This window comes from Balaenoptera acutorostrata, chromosome 18 (genome assembly GCF_949987535.1).
Source record: "Balaenoptera acutorostrata chromosome 18, mBalAcu1.1, whole genome shotgun sequence".
Classification (NCBI taxonomy): domain Eukaryota; kingdom Metazoa; phylum Chordata; class Mammalia; order Artiodactyla; family Balaenopteridae; genus Balaenoptera; species Balaenoptera acutorostrata.
In genome coordinates, this window is record NC_080081.1 from 2,420,785 (window position 1) to 2,440,682 (window position 19,898).

Here is a 19,898-nt window from a genome sequence, read left to right on the forward strand (position 1 = left end):
GGTGGGGTGTCACCTCCTGTATGCCGTGATGGTCATGCTGGTCCCATGAACCATTTGTCAATAGTGTTTGAACTGTGCTCTTATTAATGGTATTACATTTTAGTGGTCTAATTGTAACCGAGCAGGACCCTATGCGGTCTTCCTGGGACAGACCCTTCCCCTACATCCTCGGCTGTAGCTCCTCTCTGAAGTACCTAGATAATAGTATCTGATGCACATTTCTTGAGTTGTTCTACAGATGCTAAAAGCCCCACCAAATGGAAGAAATTAAGTACTTGATGATCAAGAGCCCCCAGACCTACTGGCGCCTAAGGATTGATAACTTTAACCCCTGTGACACCACCTTGTTACCTCACCATCGACCAATCAGAGAATGGGGCACAAGCTGATCACACACCCTGTGATCCCCCTCTGTCACCTCGGGGAGTTCGGGATTTTCTGAGCATGAGTCACCCATTCTCCTTGCTTGGCCCTGCAATAAACCTTTCTCTGCTCCAAACTCTATGACGTTTCGGTTTGTTTGGCCTCACTGTGCGTAGGGCCACGAACTTGCGTTCGGCAACATAATAACGATCGAAGCTCACCTGAAGCTATTGATATAGCTATATTGTAACCAAATGCATAACTTTAGCCTTCTTGGATTTCAAATGAAACATCCTAATGCTATTATTTAGTTCAACCTCTTTATCCTTGTCTCTAGTTGACCAGGAGTTTAAACAAACAACTATTTAAATATAATACAATTACAGCACTAATATCACTTTATTGTATAACTTGTAGAGGTTAAGTCTATGTCTTCAGGATGTTCTTCAGTTCTTTTCTATACAGCGCTTGAGGAGAAGCAGGCTGATGTCATGCCCCTGGCATCTCTTGATTTCAAAATATACTCTTTAAAGGCAAGAAAAACACTGGCCAGAGGAGAAATTATTTCAAACAGAGATGTGAAGCTGACTGGGGAACAGAAAGAAATCTCCTCGGGGCTCAGATATGCTTGCTTTATTTCTTGTCTATGGCATGTCTTACACCTAGTTTCTTTTAAGTGAAGCTGTGGAATCAACCTTATTGTCTGGAAATTTTAAGTGGGATTCAGTGTTAAGCGAGAGTCCCAAAGAAAAATTCTGTTTTTGAGGAAGAGTTGAACTGTTTTAGTTCAACTTTTAGGAGTTGGATTATTTTCTTTTGCAATAACATATCATACTTTCCATTAATTGGGTATTTTTTAGTGAATTTGACTCTAGATATATATGAATCTATTCTGAGGTGTGTGTGTGTGTGTGTGTGTGTGTGTGTGTGTGTGTGTGTTTTCATTAAGTAACCAGGAAAAGCCCCTCTTTTCTGGAGTCCTCTAAGAACAGAATGACTATTCATCAGTCTCAGATGTATCCTTCCATCCTTCCTGGGTAAGACGTTGGGGAGATTTGTCAAGGTACTGCACCAACAAGTCTATCATTCTACGATGAGAAATACAAATATTTGTAAAATATCAGGTGTTAAATGATGAGGGACTACCCCCAAGGTCTTCGAGTGAGGAAGCCGTCTTCCTGTTTCAGCATTTTGCTTGGATCATCTGGCCTCCTATTCACCCCCCTCTTTCTTTTGGGTTGTAATGGTGTGCTTTAGGGCTGTGGGCACACAGTAAACTCTATTAAAGATTTGTGCATCTCGCCCTCAGTGGCAGGTATATCCAGGCTGCCCAGGTATAAGACTTGCTACTTCTCTGAGCTGAGTTGAAAAGAGCAGAATGTTAAAAGCAACATAAACAAAAGAAAACTGCTTCCTAGTCAGTCACAGGGTTCTGTTCATTTTGTTTCCAATCATTGCAAACTCATTCGTCCTCAAAGCCATGGCAGTATGTCTTTTACTGAATTAAGAAAGGCTAGTCTTGTTGGTAGATGCTAAATACGGGTGCAAAGCATACAACTGACCTTGACGTCAGGGTTCTTTCGAAATATATCTTCACAAGGCGTAAAAAATGCCATTATCACCATCTGGAGTGTATTTTCTCAAAAAACCATGCAGAGCTAAATACATGCCAGCACTTTAATTTTTATTACGGAGAGACCAACTTCACCATAAAATTCATCTGCCCTCTGTTTCTTTATTTAAAACAGACTTTAAGTTTGAAGAACAGTTAAGTGCTTTACAAAGACACTTTAATGAAAAACATCAATGGTGACAACGCAGCTGAGAACTTATTAGGCCAAAGATGTTATTTACCCAGACTTAATTACTTCCATTTCATTTTGTTTTGTTTTCTTTCGCTTTTTCCTTTCTGGTTCCAAATCTTTAGGAATTATCCATCCTAACAGTGTTTTGAATACAAAAACTTTTGTTCCTATGGTGGGATTTTAGTGCCCTCGCAGGGGCTTAGGAGGAAACTGCCGTCAATACAGGGCTTGTATTGGGTTACAGGAAGGTCTAGTCCTGCTTTGATTCTTCTAGAATTTAATCTTCTAGACTGGACACAGAGAGGAAGGGGACAGGGATATTTTGATCTTTCTAATCAGTGGGGAAATATGCCCTTTTGAAGGCTTGCTTTCTACTTCCCATGTGAGTCAGACATCTGACGACTTGAATGACCTGGTTGTCTATACCACAATGGGCTAGTTTGGGTGGGATGCCAGAGGGCTCAGAATCACAGGCTGTTCAGGCTCTCAGGTTGAGCAGTTTCTTAAGAAAATTCTGAAATGCCTAAAGCATTTAAAAATAAATTCAAATTCACCTTAATGCCAGTGATGTATGTAGCATCTGTGCCTTTGACTATTAAGGACACGGGTAGCTTCTTCTAATTCAAGAAGGAGAAAATAAGGCAGAGAAAAGATGACCCCCTCCCACTCTAGAGTGAGGAAATTGTGCCTGTGTCACTTGGTTTGGTCATTTCTGCCATTTTTCTCTGGTTATTATTTACTATCTCTGGAAGAAAATAGGAAGAGTAATTTCAAAAATGTGCAATCTACTAGTTTTCTCTTTCTTATAGGAGCAGTCCGGTTTAAGAGTGCTTAGACACAGGAGCATTTAGCCCCTTGTATAGGCTGCCCCAGTGAACTGGACATGGATGTCTTTTCCATATGAAGACTCACCCTCTCTTCCTACTGAGTGAGGGAAGACAAATTCAGAGAACACGTTTCCATTTTCAGATGGCATTTAGAAAGCATGTGATGTTTGGTAAGAATTTTCCTCTGGTCATTTTAGAAATCCTGCAATTGTTTACTAAGGATGGACTGGAGGTGAATAAAACAAAACAAAGGTCTTTGAAGACGGGCATTCCTTCTCTAAGAGAAAAGGATACGCTTCAGTGCTGTACTTGTCAAAACATTCCATCGGAGGAAGGAAGACGATGGATTTCCAAAGGCAGAGCTTCAGTCTGGCTTCGAAGAAGAGTAGAATGTTCCTTTCTCTCACCCCGGTTTATCAGTGGTCTCTTGGAGTCGGTGTGAGGTTTTCAGTCAAAACTCAAAACAGTATTATTATCATTATCCTGGCTCTGACCCACAGATAAAACCCACAGTTTTCCTCGAGGCCATGAAAGGAAGGCCATTTCCCCAGAACTGTCAACTTTGGACTGGAACCCAGTTAATCATTTTCTCACCATCCTTGGTGCTGATGGCTGGTGTGGACGGCCAGCCTCCCTGAGGTTTTGATCGCTGAAGCCACCGCCCAGAATCCATGGTGCCCCTTGCCCACGGGCATCGACCACCTGGCCAGCCTCAAGGCATCATTTTTGTGCTTCCGCATACACCATACTTTCACCAATATCCCTGTTTTCCATAAAAACATCTAATATCATCAGTCTATGGTCAAAGGGTTGGGAGAACAGGGACCTGCCTAGGTAAAAAAAAGTTATTTTTTCTCTCAAGTTCATTCTCTCTTCTGCCTGAGCTCTGAGAATGTCTACTCTATGCTCCTTTTGTTTGGATGGAAATTCAGAAGGGAAGGAGGGGTGTGGTTCTCTCAGAAAGAAAGAGTGGGTTTCCCCCGGTATTTCTAGGGCGGTAGACACTTCAGGCAAGATTGAGTGTTTGTAGACACTAGGTAAGCATCTTTCATTAGCAACACCTGGAGACAAGAGCGCAGTATGATTTCTTCATTATGAAGGAATGTGGTCTAGGCTGCCAGAGCGACGCACGCGCGTGTGTGTGTGTGTGTGTGTGTGTGTGTGTAATTTCACCAGAAGAAGGACAAATGGATAAATAAAATACGTAACATTTAGAATTCTTCCTCTGCCTTCAGGTACTAAGCTGCCCATGTGCCAGTGCTTCATTATTAATCACTGATCATGTGCCTACTGTAAATGCTAACTATATTTTTTTATCAATTATCTGCTCTGCTGTTACCATAGCAGCAGTGTTGTGGGCAATTCCTGTTGTGGTTGATAAATGCTAGGCCACAGCCACTATGATTAATTTTCACCAATGATTTTCATGATTCCTATTATTTAATGATACATTTTACTGGAGGAAACATGGGAATCCAGGACAAAGTTTGTCATGCTTCAGGTAAGGGACATGATGGTTTCAATGGCATGGAAATACATTTTTTCTCTAAGTGTCAACTTTCAATCATCAGATTCTGTCTATAATGATGTTCTTTGAGTCCATGCAGTGAGGTGGTATTAACATTTCGTCTTTTCAGGATTTAAAAATGTATTCTTCCTTTCGGATGGGCTCCAAACTGGCCCATTTTCTATCAAACTGTGACTAGTGTTAGAATGGTGCTTTGAAACTAAACATTTCCCTTACTGGGGTGGGGTTGGGAGCAGAGGAGTAAAGCCAGAGATGTCGCAATTGCTTCTCTCTGCTCCAGCTGCAAAATTAAATCATTTCTACAACACTTGATTGAAAGTCCTACTCTAAGAAAATGCTTATGTAATCTTGCCAGAAAGAAGGCAAGGGTGAGGGTTTGGTCCCAAGCTGGGGGGGCTGGATCATCAAAGGTCTCCTGCGGATAAGAAGTTTTCAGAAGGGGAGGGTCTCGATCGGAGCTCAAGTGGGCAAAGCGAATCCTCCTAAGAGGCTGTGGGGTTACGGTGGAGAATGAGGGGACAAATCAATTAAGAAATCGTTCTTCACCGACTGATGACATATTCTGTGCATATACCATTTCCAATGTGCTGGACTCACAGGTCTGTGTATTTTTGCGATAACACCCTTTTTGTAAAGATATAAGCCCAGCAGGTCACAAGTCTTGGTCTTACTTTCATGAAACGCTGACTTTACACTGTGTTTTATTTTTGTCTAGGATTTAATATCTAGAGTATTCTTACCTATTCACTACGAGTTTATTGTGTGTTTCTTCCACTCTCCACCTCGACACTCACAATTGTGATCTTGTATGAATACAGTAGCCACTGGCCATATGGGGCTATTTTTATTTGAATTGTAATGAACTAAAATTAGATAAAAATCTAAAATTCAGTTTGTTCATTTCACTAACCACATTTCAAGTGCTCAAAGAGCCATGGTGGATGGTGTAGGTAAAGAACACTTCCATCTTTGCAAAAAATTCCTTTGGAGAGCACGGGCTAGAATATCAGCTGCAAAAGATTAGGGATATGAACTGCTCTGCTTATTCTGCATCCCTGGTGCCTAGATGGGGCCTGACACGTCACAGATGTGCAAACAATATCTGTTGAATGAATAAAATTGTTTTTAAATCGTAGCAGCCAACTACTGCTATGTGTAGTTGTAACTGTAGCAGCCAACTACTGCTGTGTGTAATCTACTGCCTGTGTGAGGGGCCACGTTTCCTGGCATCTTTTTTGACTAGAACTCGACCCCGACCGACTGGATCACCGAAGTTCCTCATCAGCTTCCCCACAAGAGCTCTGTGACTTGAGCAAGTTATAAGTCACACAGTTCCTCTAAGGAACTCTCCCGAAGGGCTTCTCGCCTCCCTCAGTCAAAGGTTCTCTAAGGCTCTTACACGACCTTCCTCTCTGACCTCACCTGCCACGAGTCTTGCCTCCTTGCTCCGCTAGGGGCGCACGGGCTCCCAAGGTGTCCCTTAAGTACGCCGGGCACACCCTGACCTCGGGGCCACCTCTGCTCTTCAGGGCATCCCCTCCCACTGTTCACTGACCCAGCCCCTTCTCCTAGACACGTGCCCGGCGTGTGGGTGACCAAAAAATACAGATTTCAGTGTTGAATGACTGTAAAATTCCATTGTGAAAAGGAGCCTAGGGTTCTTCTTACCATGGCAGACATAAAAGAAAGTGTCACTTTAAAAACACATCACTTATGTGCGATGTACAAATTAGGCGGGCATCGTCTACACCTGCTGAAGTACTGTTTTCCCTGCAGAAAGAAACCAAGTAACGGAGCTGGCTGTAACCACAGAGGCATCGGGCTAGCCAGAACCACCGCCGTTCCAGAGACACACTAAAAATAAGCACACGATGTTGAAAGTAGGTGAGAGCTATGTGTCGACAAAGGTTATACAAGCCCAGAAGCCAGGAGGGGTTTCTGCTATTTCTGAATCATTCTTCGCCCTTTCTGGGCTGTGATAGGGCAGAAAATGCGGGCGATGACTTCCGTCAGGTCTGCTGAGCACACCAGTAACAGGCATCTGCCTGGAAAGGCAGCAGCTGGTTTGGAAAGAGGTCTGCTACAGCAGCACTGATGTTTTCATTTCGCGCTAGCACGTGTCTCCCCAGAGCTGAGACAGATGGCTGTGTGGCTTAGGGGAACCCACCGGAGTGGCAGAGCACACACAGCACACACATCTGGAAGATCTATGTTCTGAGTATCTCCCTTTGCTCCACAGTGGTCAACCAGCCTTCAGACTTATACTGAGCATTTCAAAGAAAAAGTTCGGTTTTATTGCCACAGCCCAGTTATACACATTTGAGGGTAAGGTTTACGATTAGCGACGCACGACAGAAGGTACCGCCATCAGCAAGACTACAGCTCTCCTTGGAAGAGACCCTGCCACAGTGACTGTGGTTCAGAGCTGCTCAGGGCCCCTCTGCTCCTTTCCCTGATGCTACACGTCTGCTTCCTGCATCTCTTGGTTGCTGCCTACCTGGGCTGACAGGCGAGGGCCAAAGACTGAGTCTCCTGCACCCCATCCATCCGTCACCACCCATCTCTGAGAGCTTTCTGTTCACACTTTGCTTCCTCTCTCACTCCGTTTCTCTCCGGTTTCTCTCACTTTGATTTATATTGTTGAATTTAAGGAATCTTGTGAGGTCGAGAATTATTTGCTCATACTTTGACCCAAGTCCAGGGACCCATAGACTGTGGGAAACTCTTAGCTACATGAAAAAAATGCAACAGCCAAACACAACTTGCCCTGGTTCTCAGCCTTTGCTTAAGTGAGTGAGCTTGTCAACTGCACCCTTCCAGGAGCTGAGGTGCCAGTCTTGGGGCTCCTGCTGCCAGGCCCATGGAGGGCGAACGTGGGGGGGGGGATGACTGCACAGTGATGGGGAGATGCCGGGTCCCTCCCTCCGGGTTGGTGGTTCAACTCTGGGACCAGCCACAGTGGTGGTTTCTCCTTTTCCCACTGCAGCTCGACAGGCCATTTAACCACCTCAATAATTCCCAATGTTTGGGACTTAATCTGTCTTTGTATGTACCAATTTCTGAATACCTGATTGCCTAGGAAAACAGGCGCCTTGCGAAGGTTAATGCCATTAAAAGGTTGAAATCGCCTATCTGATCTGAGTTTATGGTTAAAAACCAAAGTGTCAGGGGAACAGGAACCTGACAGAGTAACTGAGATAATGAATTAAAATTGAACTCGGTTGGAAAAATCTGAGAATTTCACAACCTTTTTGGTGAGGTAATGCACAAAGGCAAAGGCATCTCTATCTGTTGAATCAGATGCCTCCCCTGCTCTCTCTCCCGTTTTCTACACTATGAAGCTTTGTGTCACGTGGAGGCAGTCACTCTGCTTTGACAGAAATTCTGTAACAGAAATTCTCTCTGATGCTTGCAGCTCAACTACCTTCCATCTCCACCGTGTGTAGAGAAAGAAAGAAGAAAAAGAATAGAAAAAGAGGACAAAAGGGAGCCCTCCTACACTCCTACACTGTTGGTGGGAATGTAAATTGGTGCAGCCGCTATGGAGAACAGTATGGAGGTCCCTTAAAAAACTGAAAATAGAGTTACCATATGATCCAGCAATCCCACTCCTGGGCATATATCCGAAGAAAACCATGCTTTGAAAAGATACATGCACCCCAATGTTGAGAGCAGCACTATTTACAGTAGCCAAGACATGACAGCAACCTAGATGTCCATCGACAGAGAAATGGATAAAGAAGATGTGGTACATATATACAATGGAATATTACTCAGCCATAAAAAGGAATGAAATTGTGCAATTTGCAGAGACGTGGATTGACCTAGAGATTATCATACTAAGTGAAGTAAGTCAGAGAAAGACAGATATCATATGATATCATTTATATGTAGAATCTAAAAAAATGATACAAATGAACTTATTTACAAAACCAAAATAGACTCACAGACATAGAAAACAAACTTACGGTTACCAAAGGGGAAAGGGGAAGGGGAGGGATAAATTAGGAGTTTGGGATTGACAGATACACACTACTATGCATAAAATAGACAACAAGGACCTACTGTATAGCACAGGGAACTCTATTCAATATCTTGTAATAACCTATGATAGAAAAGAATCTGGAAAAGAATATATATTTACGTACATATATTTAAACCTGAATCACTTGGCTGTACACCTGAATCGTTGTAAATCGACTATACTTCAATAAAAAAACAAAAAGAATAGAAAAAGATATGGGGCCTGGGCAGCTTTGTCTGGCGTGACAAGTATGTGACCATTAGCAGTGGAGAAAGTTCGAGAATTTAGTTAGTTGCCTTTGTTTGCGGGCAGCACCCTGTGGAGTACTTCTGGATCAGGACTTACACTTTCCAATTACTCCAGTATACTTAATAGGGATTATTTGAAGTAGAAACCCTCTAACAACAACAAAGTCTTAACTCATTTCTTAATATACGATACTCGTTTTTCTCTTTCTGACTTATTTCACTCCGTATGACAGTCTCTAGATCTAACCACGTTAACTCATTTCTTAAAGTTATTTACTTTTTTGATTCACTAAGCAACTGAAGAGATGGCTGGAGAATTGGCTAGAGAATCACAACTCTTGAGTCAAGACAGCGAAACCTCTTTTCTCTGTTCTCTGACTGTGTGCTTTCCCCCCATCCCCTGCAATCTCCTCCATATAGGTTAACATCTGGCCAGAGGTGTGCAGACTCAAAAGATTACTGTATTGGAACACGAACTCATCTGAAAGTCGGAGAGCTCGAGTTCTGTTCTGAACTGAGACTGGAGCAAGTCACTGAGCCCCAAATGTCACTGTCCTCCCATGAGAACTGGCGGATGTGGCTAGGTCACCCTCAGCACCTCCCAGCGCTGGCCCGGGAGAGAAGGGTGCGCAGACTGCTGGGCCTCAGCTCCCCCCCCTTCCTGCCCCCGCTAGCGGCTTGCTGGAATGATCCATGGGGCAGCTGGCTCTTGTCTGTGAGACGCAATTCTCTCCCTGGGACAACGCGACACCCGCCACTCCAGGGCGGGGAGTCTGGCTCGATACAGAGCTTGCTCTTTTGGTTGGGACGAGAAGTCCTCTGGAACCAGAATCCACAGTACCTTTGTGATTTCTGTTTCGAGTCTACAAGTTACCCAGTAACATACAGTTTCTGGTGTTGGCTGTCACCATGGCGAGGAACACATTAGCTGGACCCCGTGCCCATATAAGGCAGAGTGAGCCTGGAGCTCGGGGACCGTGGCTCTGCAGCCAGGCTCTGTCACGGCTGCTACGGTGGCACTGAGGGGAAAACAGACAGCAAGGGACCCCAGGGGAAGCTGTGGGAAAGAACAAACTATGCACACAGCTCTCGGAGCGGCAAAATCCACCCCACGGCTATTTTTGTGTATTACATTACTTCTGAAAAATACTACCAATCCAAAAGCAGGGCAGAAATAGCTCTGCTTTCGATAGGACCCCATTTGGGTAGACTTGTTAATGAACACATATTTAATATACATACACCAGGTTCGTAGAATGGACATAGACATTCTATTTTCATAAATGATTTCATAAAGTATATGTGACTGTCCTAACAATAAATATCTTCAGTAATACACTGGGCTTACCCTGTAGACAATGATAAATGGGGTTAGTTATTTCTCCTCACTGGGTTTTCTTCTTATCTCTTACTGTCAGCCATTCCTATCACCTTATTGATCAGTATTCAGTAGCACACCTGAATCAATCGGGCAGCCTCGGGTGCAGAGAGTTAGAGCGACCCGGTTTGGATCTGTGTGGTCCAGGAACGGGGTCTACGCCTCTCTTCATGACTCCAAACACTCCAGAGAGTGGCACCCAAAGGCCAGTCCCCTGGTGGGGTACCGCTGGCCCTGGCTCTTGAACAAACTACCCGAACAACTGCCAAGTCTCAACTTAGTTTGACCAAGATTGATAATGTGTCTGCAGAATTAAAGGAAAGTCAAGCCCATGCTAGGTTACTCATGTTAATGAAATTAACCAGAAGGTGTCATTTTCTACTTTTTGGCAATGTGTAGAAACAGAGTCAAGGTATTTTCTTAATCAGGGATGACAGGAAATAACACCTGTGCTGTAAACTTACCAAACTAGAAAGACCAAGGGACCTGCAGAAATTCTCTTCTGATGACCTTTTTGAGAAGACCCTCAGCGTCATTTAAGAATCCACTGCTGTGCAGACGGCATCACATATGGAAATAATCAGAATGAACTACCTTTATGGAAGAATAGCGTTCTTGTAAAAGCATTATGTTCACATATTGGTTCTATGTTAACTAATCATAAAGAGTGAAAAAGAATAGACCCAGCCCCCTTCTACTCAGTCTGGGTTCTGTTTGGCAGATCCCAGGGAGAATGCAGGTCCTATCAGAGCCGAGGTCCCTCCAACTCGGGGATGTCTCACAGATGCTTGTATACCACTCGTTTGCCTTTTCTGTGCCCACAGAAGGCTGAGCTAGCCAAGCGCTGCGGAGGGGAGAGCCCTGCAATCAGGCTTTTCACCACTGCTCCAGAACCATCGCTGGGAAAATCTATAGCAAGGGATCCCAGGGGAATTTAAGTCTCATGGAACGGTTTCCATATATTTAAAAACACTTCTCCTTGTTAAATGCTGATAAAGCATCTTCAACTAGCAATTCCTTAAGCATAAAGTCCCCACTCCAAGCAGAGGAACCCTTTACTAAAGCAACAACAGCAAAAACTGTCACGATGAACACAGCCCGTGGAGACGGAAGCTTTGATCTCCTGGCAGAAGATCACTCCTCAACTGTGAGCTATGCCACCAAAATAACGGTCAGTCGCATGTTAGTACATAAGTCCACCACATTTATAAAGGGGTTCCCTGCCACGCCTTTTACGTATTTGACTTTTGGGGGCGACTCAGGTAGGGAAGGATGTCGGGTATAACACCCAGCCTCAGAGGTGGGTCTCTTCCTCCTGGTGGGTGGGGATGGAGCACGCCTACTGTGAAAACTGACTTCAGAATTCCACTTGGTGAAACGCATTTGGAGCCCCCGAGGACGGCTGTCATTCCCGGTTCCAACAAGGACAGGGCGATGCAGGCGAGATGCCCCAGTCGCCTCTTACTACCCGGCATCGGACAAGCATGAGTCCTGGAGGGAAATGCGCGATTCCAAAGCGTAAGGACGCAGAAGACTTTGCGACGTAAAATGAAATACCACTCCCCACAGCGTCACACGCCAAAATGGGCTTTAGACATACAAACAATTCCTTGTTAAAATCAGCAATACCAAGACTCAAACATCAGCTTTAAAGGCAACACTTTGATTGAACATATTACACCCAAAATCAGGTCCGTATTTCAAACTCTGCCAGATGTTATGGTGATAATTTTGGGGGGACCGTTTTTCTCTGACTTACCTGTGAAGTGGGCTTTACAGAAAGGGCATTCAGGGAGTGAGTGGGATAATTTTAAAAGCCAAAGCGATTCTCAGTGGTATAATGCCAGCGCCCTCTAGCTTAAATGGATATCGCAGTATAAATGCGACGATGTTTTCTTTAGGCAGTGTTTTTACAAAATGTATGCTTATATATGATATAAATATAAAACGCAGTTGCATTATGTGTACCTATATGCATACCCATGTGTATTTATGACAACAAACAAGAGAAAAGAGGCTTGAGAAAGTTAACGCTGTTCTCAAATTATTAAGAAAGTGGTATACATCGACCCAACTTTGCATTATATTATTGTTTGCTTTGTGGAAAAGAACGCGCCTGTATTAAATTTCTTAGGAACGTATGCAAATGACTTAACCAGGCAGGAGGCGGCACTTCGTTCAACATGGGTGTGTGAGGCAGGTAACACTTCCTGCAGTGTGGCGACTCACCCATCCTCCTTTCTCGGGATAGCACTGGCAGCCCGCACTGCAGTCTCTCCCTCCACAGGGCACTTCGGACTTCTTCACGCCCTGCAAAGATGAAACACAAAGCGGAGAAGAAGTTACCTCACAGTGCAGTGCAGCTACAGTATGCGTCATAGTGCCAGGTGCTGACAGCCCTTCCAATTCTAACAACTACTCATTCAAAACGTTCAGTAAGGGCTTCTCTGGCGGCGCAGTGGTTGAGAGTCTGCCTGCCAATGCGGGGGACACGGGTTCGAGCCCTGGTCTGGGAAGATCCCACATGCCACGGAGCAACTAGGCCCGTGAGCCACAGCTACTGAGCCTGCGCGTCTGGAGCCTGTGCTCCGCAACAAGAGAGGCCGCCATAGTGAGAGGCCCGAGCACCGTGATGAAGAGTGGCCCCCGCTTGCCACAACTAGAGAAAGCCCTCGCACAGAAACGAAGACCCAACACAGCCAAAAATAAATAATAAATAAATTTTAAAAAAATTCAGTAAGCCTTGAAAAAAATAGAATTTAATTTTCAGAGCAGTTTTAGGTCCATAGCAAAAGGTACAGAGACTTCATGCACAGCTCCCCCGGGGCCCCAACCTCTCAACCAATAACTTCCCTCACCAGACGGCACACTCGTTACCATCCATGAACCTCCACTGACACACCATCACTGCCCAAAGTCCACAGTTCACATCAAGGTTGCTCTTGCTGCTGTACGTTCTATGGTCAATAAGCCTTTTTTCAGTGCCTACTAAATGCCAGATGCCAAGCTAGATCCTGGGGCTCGAAAGTCAAGGAGAACTTTCCCTGGATCCAGGGATCCCATGGGACGTGAGCCTTGGATACTGTGTTAAGCCCTTTAGTTTGGAGGAGGAGTCCAGGCACGTAGGAAGCAGCCCTTCATTCTGCCTGGCAAGGGGGGGATGGATTCTGGGAGGAGGTGTCCAAGGCTGAGTAGGATGGGGTTACGATAAACGCGCAGGGCGCTCCAGGCCCCCTTACACGGCACAGGTCCCGGTGAATTACAGGGAGAAGGGGCTTCTGATCCGGAGGCAGAATTTGCAAATACACCTGGTAGGATGACCAACCCTCACCTCCATCACAGGGTACCCGCCATCCACGGAGAAGCCCCCCGCCCCTTCCCTTTCCCTGAGACGTGCTCACTTGGGGTGCGGAGGAGGAGGGGTTGGGGAAGAGGCTTTTCCTAAGTATTTATTCAGTCGGGTTGGGGTGACCTCCGTGAACTTTTCATCAGACACTGAGATATAACTCTTTGATGACGTTAGTGGACGACTGGGCGAGCTCTCTGGCTGGACGACTCCAGCGAGGAAGAATGCATTTATTTCTTGCCCTCGATCTCAGAATTTCAGGCAAAAGATGGGCTTGGAGATTGGACCGCGTCTGAGCTCTTCCTTTCAGACTGTGTCCACAGCACTAAATATTTTGAGTAGGAAATGACGATCAGGTTGGCCCTCTTCTCCCCGCTCTCTGCTCAGCCAAGTGTCGGCCCTGCCCACCCCCACCCCCATCACTCCCGACAGGCGAGTAAGCACAGCTGGTCACTGGGGAACCTGCGTCTGGCTCCTCACTCTCGGCCAGACCGTTCGGAGCCCCCGTGGAGCCCATCCGGTGGGGACCCTGGGCGCGGTGAGCTCTGGGGAGCACTTCGCCAAACCTCACGGAGCAGGCAACGCTTCCCGACAGCAGAACCCATCCCAGCTTTAAACAAAACCGCATTTCACCACAGCGACCCCATCCTCTCCTGAGTTAAGTCTCAGTGACTAAACAGGGGGTCACTTGGGGACTCCCTCTGAAGTTCTCTGCCTGTTTTTTGTGCTAGCACATCTGCCAGCATCTTCCCGAAGGTTCACGCGAAGATGCAGATGGGGCTGCCTGGCCACCTCGGCAGCTCCTGCCAGGACGAGGCTTCCTGGACGGTCAACCCCGGTGGGCACACGAGTAAACCCTGACTCAACACCATCTGGCCAGAGTTGACCTTAGACCTCATCAGCGATGCACTGTCCTTTCTGTAGAGATGATACATTCCTTTCCTTTGCTAACTAATTTCTACAGAGGTCTCATTTGAGAGTTTCACATTTTTTGTTCTTATTATCATTCTTTACCTGATCTAAAATCAGTGGCATCAGTCACTACTTTGAAGAATTCAAAAAAATCTGAAAATCTCAAACCCTTTAAAGAAACCAGTACCTCTAAAGTCTTTTGAATCTCTTGGGTATCCTTCTGTCCTAAGGCAATGAGATAGCCCAAGATCCATAATGTAAGAGCAAACATGGATAAAATCCTTTCATGCCCTCCAAATATGATACAAGGTATTTGCCAATTTTTTTTGTGGCTTCAGTGTTTAACTTCAGTGGGGCTCATTTTTAAATCCCACGATTTTGCATATTTGGTTTTTATACAACCAGCTCCGTGCCAAGCCATCGGCTTATGGATTCTAATGAGCACCGAAGTGAGGAGCCTGGATGGGCCGCCGCGTTTGTACTCTGTATTATGTACGACCGTGACGTGAACAGGTGCCTTGGCAAGGTGTCCCCGGCTCACACAATCAGAATTCATTTACCAGTTGTTTGGAAAGGGTAGAGGGACTCCTCAGGCTGAAGGGTGAAGCATAAACTCCTATTCCCCATCTGGTGCTTCACATGCTATTTTTAATTTTGATTTTAAAGCCACTTGCCAAATCCCTGTATATAAATCAATGGTTGAAATGATTTTAATGGTTTCAAATCGATCGAACAGACTTTCTGTTCTAGGTTTAGGATATACACTGGATTTAGTTATAGCGATGAGTTCTTCACAACCCGCTCAAAATTCAATAGCACTTTTCTGCTTTTGGAACTAAGACTTACAGGCTTGAAAACTCCTGGCCTCAATGCTTTTCAACCATGTGTGCATGGCTCAGATACCCTGACACAGGAGGTGAGGGAGACATTGTTGAGAAGCAGCCCTCCACCCAACAAGCCAATTTCCATCATGGAAACTCCAGCCCTCCTGTGTGTGTGTGTGTCTGTGTGTGTTTCCCATCAGCATCTTACATATCCTACAGAGGGGCTCTTAAGAATTCCAACAGCGACAAGGGCCCTAAGTACCTCCTTCTGGAATGTCAGGTCTCCAGGATGAACAGAAGTATTTACTTCACTAGGGCAGGGCACGTGCTCCAGACATCTCTCAGAGACTGAACAAGTCTCAGGCTGAGCCTTGGCATTCCCCTGACGGGACCTGGGCTCTGGAACATTCTCAAGGTACATATACCCTCCTGAGGGCCTCGGATGAGGAGTGGGTGAAGTGCTACGTGGGGTCCTGTGTCTGTGTTCCAGCCCCACCCCGTTGCCCCCAAACAGAAGAACAAAAGCTCAGTCCAGCCACTGCCCAACTCAAGCCCTTGAGTCTACGCCCGAGTTGACTGCTCAGCACAGCTCAAAGACAAACCGTGGTCCTCTTGTCGGCTCCTTAATGAAGATGACAAGCCTCCTCCCCACCTTACACCCACCTCAAGAGTCTGCCCACCACCCTCCAAGATGACAAGCTGGCCCTGGCCCAGACCTTCAACTTCAGTGTTTCTAGGAGGGCATGATTTCACTGTAAGGTCCAAGCTCTCTCAGAAACATCAATTCAATCCTCCATTAGTTTCTCACTTCAAGTCTGAATCCCCGTCGGTCACACGGTGTAGAGCAATACTCCGGCACCAGCTCTCCCTGAGCTCCCCTGCAGGTCACCAAGGTCAATGTCCAGCATCTCAGTGGGAGATGCAGCTCCCAGGGCCAGGAGGCTCCTGCAGACTCACTGTCACGGACCAGCTCCATCTATCCAACCGAGCAGGCCAAACGCTCACCCTGGTTTGGACACCCTTCATCCCAGCGCAGACAAGCGCTCACGGCCCCATAGGACCAATGATGCTGAAGATCCGTGAAAAGTGCAAGGACTCCCATCCCTGGAGAACGCTCGAATCCAACACGCACGGGTCCTTACGGCCCCACAGTCACACAGAAACCCACCCAGGCTCCGGGCCCTGGAGGAGCTTGCACCACACACCTCCCAGCCCGGAGCGTTCAGGGAAACACTTTCCTTCAACTACATCAGCCAGGGAACCCTAACCTGCAGTTCCAAACACATATGACCGCTGGAAGGAGATCATTTATCCACTTTTTCACTTTGTAAATTCACTCCTCCCTCCCTCCCTCCTTTCCTTCCTTCTCCAGTGTTTACTCTGGGGGATGCACGGTGCTGGCCGCGGGTACAATGTGGGGAAGAGACCATGTAAACAAGTAGACAAGAAAATCAAGTAAACAAACAATGAAACCTACATCATTTCAATTACGGCAAGTGCCACAAAGAAGGGGGTAGTCCGGAGTGAATAAGAGAGAAGAAAGCCCCACATGTTAAATCACGCCTGGTGACAGAGAAGACTGAGCACCGGCCTTTCTCCTGTGCTGTGCTGTGCCCCGTTCCTCCGTACGTGCCCACCCTGAGAGGCCGACCTCCTGCCATGTAACCCAAGGCCTCTGCTGCTGGAACCGTGGGGACAGACGGGGAACCGCCAGCCCTCAGGTCTAGCATTGTTATCACCAGGGTTCAGAGCAGCTAGGATTGGAGCGAATTGGAACCTCCTCTTCTCATGACCCTCAGGATGCGCCCACGTTGCTTCCGGGCCAGGACTCAATTTCAACTCATTGCTGATTTATCGTCCAAGACAGACAGCCCATGGTCTGGGACATCCTGAATCCTGCTTCTCAACCAAGAACCATCTCCGTTGCTACCAAGATGCGTGATCATTTCAAACCGTGGATCTAACTTCCAAACTGTGGAAGGAGGGGGACCAGGGGGATGAATCGCTACTTCCGTCAGCAGATGAACGAGCATCACTGAGGACACTCCCATCCTGGCAGCCACCTCTTCTGCCACCAGACTAGAGACCAGTCCCACTGGCCTCATCCGCTCCTTCCAGGGAAGGTAGAGGAATTTAGCCTGCTGGGACACAGGGAAAGGACGTGAATTTCTTTTTTTACAAAAATTTTCCATTCTTTAAAAATTAACTTTTATTGGAGTATGGTTGATTTACAATGTTGTGTTAGTTTCAGGTGTACAGCAAAGTGAATCAGTTATACATATACATATATCCACTTTCTTTTAGATTCTTTTCCCATGTAGGTCATTACAGAGTATTGAGTAGAATTAAGGGACAATGAATTTTGACATCACTGTAAGCTCTTGACATCTCAAAAAGTGTTGCAGAGCTGATAGGAGTAGTTCTGAAAACTCAGTGTGAATTATAAGCTTTGGGAAGTAGGAGAGAAGCGGCATAAATGTAAGAAGCCCAGCAGACCAGGAATGTCTCTGAGCTGCACCTGGAAGAGATGAAGGGTAGGTAATCCTTGCAACAATTAATAGGAAGAAAACCCATATTGGCAAAGAAGGAGTGGAGTGGGAGCGGAATGGGGAGAGGACGGAGGTTGATTGATTAGAGGCGGGGCCTCAGACACAGCGTCAAAGAGGCGATCCACCCATGCTTGACATGCTGCTGCTTCGTCTACACCCTTGCTACTCCCAGCCTGCTGTGTGGACGCAGCACCAGCACTGCCTCGGTGCTAGTTAGGATTGCAGACCCTGCCCCAGGTTTCCTGGGTCAGAACCTGCTTTCTAGCAGGATTTTCAGGTAAGCACGTGAAGTCTGGAGCGCCGTGCTAGGCTAATGGGCTGGCATGGAGAAAAGGGAATTTGCTTATAGACAATGAGGCAACTGCAAACCACTGAGCCATCTCTTCAGTGGAAGAAAGTACTACTTCCTGCAGGGTCACTGTGTCCCTGCCTAATGTGGACCCAGGCATGTCCATCCTAGACAAGTGCCAGCCCTCGACATCCTTTGCCCCCTGCCACCTGGGGCACAATTAGGGTGGCTCTGAGCACCCAGGACACAGTTTGAGCTTCTAATCAATCGCAGTGCCAAAAATTTTTAGTTCTCTTTTCCTTATTCAAAGCATCCTTTTAAGACTTTTTTTTTTTGCTGAATTTTATCTTGTCTTGAATTAGTAGCCAGCATTGCTGTGCTGATTAGAAATTCTAGGAATTGGAAATGGCCTGGATTGCTTAAGAGCCAATTGGCAATGTAAAGCCATAAGATACATTTTCTAGAAAGCTTGGATCATATTCTACTCAAATGGAATGCAACAGATGGTTTCCAGGGGCAACATGGAGAGGTCTGAACAAGAGATTTTTTTGGTTAGCTTTTTATATGGGAATTCTTTTCTTTGGAGCCTTGTCTGAACCTTGGCATCATTACACTTTATTTTTTTTAATTTTTATACATCTTTATTGGGGTATAATTGCTTCACAATGCTGTGTTAGTTTCTGTTGTACAACAAAGTGAATCAGCCATACGCACACATATATCCCCATATCCCCTCCCTCTTAAGCCTCCCTCCCACCCTCCCTATCCCACCCCTCTAGGTCATCACAAAGCACCAAGCTGATCCCCCTGTGCTATGCAGGTGCTTCCCACTAGCTATCTATTTTACATTTGGTAGTGTATATATGTTGATGCTTCTCTCACTTCGCCCCAGCTTCCCCCTCCCCACCCCCTGTGTCCTCAAGTCCATTCTCTACGTCTTTGTCTTTATTCCTGCCCTGTCACTAGGTTCATCAGGACCGTTTTTTTTGGATTCCATATATATGTGTTAGCATATGGTATTTGTTTTTCTTTCTGACTTACTTCACTCTGTATGACAGACTCTAGGTCCATCCACCTCACTGCAAATAACTCAATTTGGTTTCTTTTTATGGCTGAGTAATATTCCATTGTATATATGTGCCACATCTTCTTTATCCATTCATCTGTCGATGGACACTTAGGTTGCTTCCATGTCCTGGCTATTGTAAATGGAGCTGCAGTGAACATTGTGGTACATGACTCTTTTTGAATGATGGTTTTCTCAGGGTATATGCCCAGTAGTGGGATTGCTGGGTCATATGGTAATTCTATTTTTAGTTTTTTAAGGACCCTCCATACTGTCCTCCATAGTGGCTGTATCAATTTACATTCCCACCAACAGTGCAAAAGGGTTCCCTTTTCTCCACACCCTCTCCAGCATTTATTGTTTCTAGATTTTTTGATGATGGCCATTCTGACTGGTGTGAGGTGATACCTCATAGAATGATTTAAAAATACATCTATTTGCATGGGCTTTAGTTCACCCTAGATGCATGGTCTAGATTCCCCAGGGAGTCTTTCTTCTCTGGGAGAAAAAAGTCATGGAATGTTCTAAGCAAAGCCAGGTTCTAGCTTCCTGAACCAGGCATCTATCAGATTCAAGGAGAGACTTTCCGCCTTGGGCCACCAGCTCTCTGGCTGCCTGCAGAGACTGCTCTGCCATTTCTCACTGGAATTCAGGGAAGAGTCGGAGTAGAGACCAAGGGTAGCGGCTGCAGGATTAAGGGAGTGCCCGGTCCCACTTATTGCTCTCCGGCATCCTCTCT

At 45.9% G+C, this 19,898-nt stretch overlaps 1 protein-coding gene across 1 annotated transcript in view; it reads right to left on the reverse strand.

Annotated features, from left to right (window-relative positions):
- The window catches only part of COL4A2 (collagen type IV alpha 2 chain), a 177,023-nt gene that overhangs the window by 108,233 nt on the left and 48,892 nt on the right, over nt 1-19,898 (reverse strand). Inside the window, 1 exon segment of the mRNA XM_057533227.1 lies at nt 12,403-12,483. Coding sequence (XP_057389210.1) covers nt 12,403-12,483 — 81 coding nt within the window.